The sequence below is a fragment of the Xenopus tropicalis genome, chromosome 8 (genome assembly GCF_000004195.4).
Source record: "Xenopus tropicalis strain Nigerian chromosome 8, UCB_Xtro_10.0, whole genome shotgun sequence".
Classification (NCBI taxonomy): Eukaryota; Metazoa; Chordata; class Amphibia; order Anura; family Pipidae; genus Xenopus; species Xenopus tropicalis.
Genome location: NC_030684.2, coordinates 125063527 through 125070406, shown reverse-complemented (window position 1 = coordinate 125070406; position 6880 = coordinate 125063527). Strand labels below are relative to the sequence as shown.

The 6880-nt window shown below is 37.9% G+C and overlaps 1 protein-coding gene across 1 annotated transcript; it reads right to left on the bottom strand.

Annotated features, from left to right (window-relative positions):
• Positions 1 to 1540: 1540 nt before the first annotated feature.
• Positions 1541 to 2482, bottom strand: LOC100492837 (olfactory receptor 5V1). The gene has a single exon (XM_002937768.1). It carries the CDS (start codon positions 2480 to 2482, stop codon positions 1541 to 1543), a length of 942 nt encoding a protein of 313 aa, XP_002937814.1.
• Between the last annotated feature and the right edge of the window lie 4398 nt (positions 2483 to 6880).

Below are 6880 nucleotides of genomic sequence, written 5' to 3'. Positions count from 1 at the left end.
CCTTACTTATTGCAATTATATTGTTGCAAAATTTTTCTCAAGATTTCTTAAGACTTTCAAAGCCCTTCATTCCTCTGTACCTTACTACATCTCTTTCCTTGTGTCTTTATACATTCTAGGCAGACTCCTTCACTTCTCTCAGAGTCACCTCTCATTCACACTACCTGCTGTTTCTTTCTTTAAGGGTGAAGACACATGGAGCTACTTAGTAGCAGCTACTTGTCATGGCTACTAAATGCCAGAAAATCCCCTGCCATAGACAATACTGAGATTTGCCTCTGCTAAAACACACGTAGAGACAGTTATCAGTAAATGATCAGCATTGTCTATTTTAGTAGCCGTGACAAGTAGCTGCTACTAGTAGCTTAGTGTGTCATCACTAGTGTTGAGCGAATCTGACGAAAACCCATTCATAAATCTTGAAATTATCTAGAAGTAAGAAAAAAATCTAGAACTAAGAAAAAATAATTTTTTGTCGTCCTTGGTTTTTTCCCATTGTCCGTGTTTTTTTTTTAATGCGACCGTGCCTATTTTGCCGCGACCGCACCCATTTTGACACAACTGTGTCCAGTTTGCCGCAGCCGCACCCAATTTGACACAACTTTTCTTGACGCTCGACAAATTTTCCCGCGGTGATTTTTTGCAGAACTTTTGCTAAACAATTCGGGAGATGGTGAGATGCGGAAATTCACTGAGAATACATGCCTGGTGAAAAAATTAGTTGTCACCCTAAAACTATCAGTCTAGCTGCTCCTTATCTTTGGTATATAAATACTGTCTTCTTCTGTAGAGAATCATTCCTCAAATATAAACGCAAAGGCAACATCTTTCATCACTGGCATAACATAATATTAAAAGATGGCACTTAAGGTAATGCCTCATCTCTGTAAAGTGCACTATCCATTTATTTGTGTTTGGCTTGCAGAATCTATGGGGTAGGGACATCTTACCTCTTAACACTTAAAAAGCAACAAAAGCTTTAATGTCATTCTGTGCATTGTATCTAGTAATTTCTGTTCAAATATTATATTGTTCCCCATTGGTACAACTTACAGATTAATGGATAATAACAAACTGTTCCAATACTAGAGACCTGTATAGCTTTTATGACAGTTAGATACTCAGGTTTGACTCTGTTAACAAGAGGTAATGTTGCCTGGGACATTTCAGGGGATTTATACTATTAATTAACCATATGTCCTGTCCTTCAAGCCCCACTTAATGTCTTTTTCTTTTCTGTGTTTGATGCAGATTTTACAATATATTTACATTTTCAAGCTTTAAACAGACCAGTGTTATAGGAGACAAAGGCAAAACCTGTCATAACCTGTTTTTGTCACATGAATATATCTCACAGTGATTTTGCATAGACATTTTAGGATCTAGTCCTTATTTTGAGTGCAAACATTTCATACATATACAGAAAAATATATCAAAAATGACAATGAAACAGTAACTCCAAATATTACCTTATCTGTTCATCAGACCCACAGGGTACAAGATCAACAACTTGTTACCCTTTGTCTTTCCAATAATGTAATCAGCCTCTACCAAACTTACGCTTCAACATTCTAAATCTAAGGGACATTTTAACTTCTTGATTCCTTAATGCATAAATAATTGGATTAAGGACAGGGGTAATGATTGTGTACAGAACGGCAGTTTGTCGGTCTTGCTCTAGGCTATCATTTGTAGCAGGTCTTAGGAATCTCGTTGTGAGAGGTCCATAGTAGAGGAGCACAACAATGAGATGAGAAGTACAGGTGGAAAATGCTTTGCGCCTTTCAGTTGAGGAGCGAATTTTCAGGAGGTGGGTGCCAATCAAGGAATAGGAAAGAAAGATAAGACAAAATGTACTAACAGCTATAAATCCAGTTATAAAGACAACTAGGATTTCATTGAGACTAGTATCTGCACAAGCTAGCTGGAGAAGTGGTTTGATATCACAAAAGAAGTGGCTAACTTTATTTAGTCCACAAAAAGGTAACTTGGAGATTAGAATTGTGTGTGTCAATGAATAGCCAAAGCTCACCATCCAACAGGTGGAGATAAGCTGAAAACAAACGTTTTTTGCCATAATTATGTTATATCTCAATGGGTTACATATTGCAACATATCTATCATAAGACATGGCAGTAAGGAGTAAGGCCTCAGTACACCCAAAGAAGTGAAAGAAAAATATTTGCACTATGCAGCTCTTTAGAAATATCTTTGAGACCTTTTTGGCCAAACCAACCATCATTTTAGGGACTGTGGTGGATGAGTAGACAATGTCAAAAAAAGAGAGGTTTCCAAGAAAGAAATACATCGGAGTGTGAAGACGCCTGTCTGTAATAACCACTGCCATGATACAGAGGTTGCCCAGTAGGGTAAATAAATAGAGAAAAAGGAATACTATAAACAGGACAACACGAAAATATGCAATACTGGTTACTGGCAACAGAATGACTTCCGTTACTGATGTCAGATTTCTCTCTTCCATTTTCCAACGAGCTTGGATGGATTTAGAGTAGACAACAGCAGCTCTTTTAGTTTCTTAAAGCTGATATTTTGTTGAATTATGGCAGCCACGAACTTCTTATTTATGACTGTTTGGTGAAAATTAAAGTACTTGATAAACTCGTTTGATTGTTGACCTGTGGAGAAAATTACAACTTGTTATAATGGCTTGACTGATTGATATTAGTGGGAAGTTTGAACGAATGGGACGTATTGCACTGACAGGCTATATATTGGTTTTAAGTGTTTTGTTGGTTTATAATTAACATTATCTTCGGTACCTCTTTGGTTTTGAATTTAAACGATGATCTGGTGGCATGGGTTCTACCATAATATAGTATACCATAATATATCGTAGTAATAAGACATTGGTTTGAATGACACACTGGAAGATAAATAGAAGAGAGGATATAACAATATTAATAGCTATATCTAGCCCCAGATATTAATCTACACATATTTCATTTTAAACGAAGCCACTCTTTTCAAATACACAACAAGCATACTTAGCAAAATGTGAAAATGTGCCAAAAATTAAAAATGTATTGTATTTGCATTCATCTGCAAATAATTTCGTATTATTTTCTCCTATTATTGATATTATTCAGGCTTTTACTTCACAGACAGTGGTGTTCCACTGGAAAATCAACAACAAAATTCTCTTGTTTAATTAAGAACCATAAAGCAAAAATTTCACAAAGCCTACAATGTTTTCTATACTGTTTTTGTCCCCTTCTAAAACATGGTGGGTAAAAAATTCTTAAAGTTAACCAGTTAGAAAGGCCATCTCTTATAGACCTGATTATAAGCAAATCATTCTATCATTTTTCTCTGTAATAATAAAAAAGTACCTTGTAATAGATTCCAGCTAAGATAAGTAGAGATAAGCTATTGAGATCTAGTTTATGATTACATGATTACATAGATTGGTGACGTCCTCAAGTAGGAAGAAGAAGGTGGCGGCTGGATGGAAAGAAGCAACAGTTTCTTGGCCAAATAAAGGACCTTTTAGACAATGAGTAAATAAACACAGTATTCTGATAATGAAATAATTTCATACCTACATGGCTCTGAAACAAAGATGTAATTAGATGTCCCTGTTTGAATAGTACAGGGATAAGGTTGTGGCCCTGGAGAAGCATTTACATACTGCTTTGTAATGTTCATCCGCAGGACTTTTATAGTCTATCAAAGGAAATCATTATGGGAGAATTTTAATTGCTCAATTACCTAGTGTAAATGTCTCACTAGTATCAACTAAAAAAATTAACTCCTGTCTTAAATGTCTTTTATATGTAGCTATACAATTCAGAAGACTATTGACCAAATTGTTTCCACAGTACTGTACATGAACAGTCATCTTCCCAAACACCATGCTTAGAATGTACTGTATGATTTAATCAAGGGTGCTCAAAGCTGTCAATGTTTCTTAATAAAAAAAAAATGTTACTGGTCAGAAGCCTATGTATCTATTTTTGCTATTAGCATATTGTACTTTATTGGCCCATAGGTACTTCCTGCCTCATATAGAGTTTAGCAGGGGGTGGAACTTCCTCTTTGGCCTGCATCTGTTCAACCAGGTGGATGTTCCACTGAGTCTGGGATCAACAGTAAAGCCATCTTGCCCCAGAGGGACCATTACTTTTGAAGCAGGGACCCCATGAACTAGGATCTAGTAAATGCAGGTTATTGTAATAGCACATTCAAGGAATTTGAGATAGCCAGCTGTAGTTAACAAGAGCAGTTTTCTGGCTCCAACCAGGAAAGCTAGCTGGGAGTATTCTCCTTTACCGACTCTGCTGCCTTAGTGTAGGGACCGCAGAACCGCCATGGTTATCAGGCATAGTATTCTGCCATGTGTCCATTAAAGGAAAACTATACCCCCAGAATAAATATTTAGCCAAAACATAGTTTATATTATATTAAGTGACCTGTTAAAGAATCTTGCCAAACTGGAATATACTGTATATATCAGTAAATATTGCCCTTTTACATCCATTCCCTTGATCCACCATATAGTGATGGGCTGAGTGCTCCCTCAGAGATCAGCTGACAGGAAATAATGCAGCTCTAACTGTAACGGGAAGTAGTGTGGGAGTAAAAGGCAGAACTCTGCCCATTAATTGGCTGATTGGGCCTAGCATGTATGTGTGCCTTGGCTTGTTTGTGTGCACTGGGAATCCTATAACTAATGATAAGTGAATCTGCCTAAAAATTTGCGAAACGGTGAAAAAATTGCAAAACATGTTTGTGACACATTTTTAAGGACACGTTTTTGTTGAACACATTTTTTTTGTTGCCGGCACCCATTTTGACATGACCGCGCCCTTTTTTTTGATGCGCCCACACCCTTTTTTGACACGACCGCGCCTTTTTTTACGTGACTGCGACTTTTTTTGAGACACCACACATTTTTCTGCGCCAAATTTTCTCAGAAGTTTCACAAAACAATTTGCCAATGGCGAAATGCAGAAATTCGCTGTGAATCTACGCCTGGTGAAAACAATAGTCAGACCTATAAATGAGAAGCATTTAAATGTTAAGATAGTCACTGATTTTTTTTCTATCAACATGGCTTAATTATTGTCAAGTACAGTAACAGGAATAAGCAAAATCAGTCAGAAATGAGGAATTGGTTTTCTATTTCTCTATTTCAGAGCTTTTTGAGTAACTGGTTTCTATATAATAGTTCCCATGCCTTTAATGGTAAGATCGGACTTATTTATCAGGCATAATATAGATAGAGCTATGCAGTTTTGAACCAGACATCTTGGGTTTTTCAAAGGCCTGTCCAGCCAATTGCATCTAAGTAATCCAATAACCCCACCCCAGCATCATAACCCCACCCGACATCATCATGCCCGCCCCTGAAGTCACCATGCCCACCCCCAGTGTCACTGCCCCACCCCCCTACAGCCCCACCTCATTTTATAAAACGCTGTATGTAACAAAATTAAATGCATAGGTTTGTACCAGCAATATACAGTGCAATTAGAATCATATTTCCTTAAAAAACTGAAATAAGAGAAACCCCTAAATGTTATTTTTACTTGAGAATGCCTGCAGAGATGTGCCCACCCATCCAGATCTGATGAACAGTGTTTACATTGAAGCTAATGACTGGGAGTATGGGAAATAAACGACCTGGCCATAGCATTAGTTCCAAGGTTTCACTAGTGGGTGACCATCAATAGCTGCTAATGCCACTAATGTATTGTGCAAGTGAAGTGATTCCATTTCTTTTCTGCAGCTTCTACACTCCGACATGGCTAAAGGCTGCTCCACATTTATGTCAGTCCTGCTAATTACAAATGGCTAATTACAAATGAAAACAGTACTCTGGCCTATGGAAGGATTGCACCGCCCTCAGACCAGTGCGACTAACACATCGGCGGAGGAGCCTTTACCTATGTTGGCTTGTTGGCTTCAGTAAGTATCACTTTAGAGGACTTTTGGCTACAGAGATGTTGCAGCTAGGCTTGCCACCTTTCCTCAATTATTTTACTGGCCAGAGCAGGGATGGGTCCACAAGGGGCTGAGCTTTGATATAAATGGTGGTGGGCATGACTTTGGTGGGCTGCATAGAGGAGGGCAGGCTAGAGAGGGAGCTGGGAGAGGGAATAGGAGTGGGGTCAGGGGTGGATCAGAGGCCGGCCTGGGGCAGAGGACAAGTTATTGCAAATTTACTGGCAGCTGCATTGCCGGTAAATTTGTAATACCGGCCCTGGCCCTGGCTGATACTTTACCGGTTAGGCTAGGGAAATACCGGCCAGGTGGCAACTTTATACTGGCCAGGTGCAGCAACTTTACACTAATCCTATGAAAAGTATAATAAATTACAGGGGAAAGTAGGCCAACATATAAAACAAAGGAAGTTCCTGCTGTACAATCATAATCCCATCTGAAATTATGACTATCACATTGCACCATAGGGAATAATTAAACTGGGAGTATTTGTATAAACACTATACAATAATGAGCTACAAATTCAACAGATGTTTTAATTGAGACAACAGTGGTCTCTAAACAGTCGGAAACTGTAAATATCTCATTACAGGCCTGAATGTATCATTTCTATATTACAGATTAAAATGCTGTTTATGAACCAATGTATCATAATGCAAAGTGAATTGCATCCCCAACACAAGCACAGCAAATGTTTGTTCTTTCATCTCTTTTAGTTTTTATTCTTTCACCTATTAAAGGGGACGTAAAACAAAAAACAAAATGTAAATTATAAGTAATGCAACTACATGTAATTGCAATTGTAAGAATTGTCTGTCTGTCCCCTTCTGCACTACTGTCTTATGCTACAATATTTATGATTACATGTAAAACAACATTTTTACATAGGAAATGAGGTTCAAGCTTTTAACAATGC

Coding starts and splice junctions, on each gene's coding strand:
- LOC100492837 (XM_002937768.1), bottom strand. CDS start 2,482: ATGGAAGAGAGAAATCTGACATCAGTAACGGAAGTCATTCTGTTGCCA.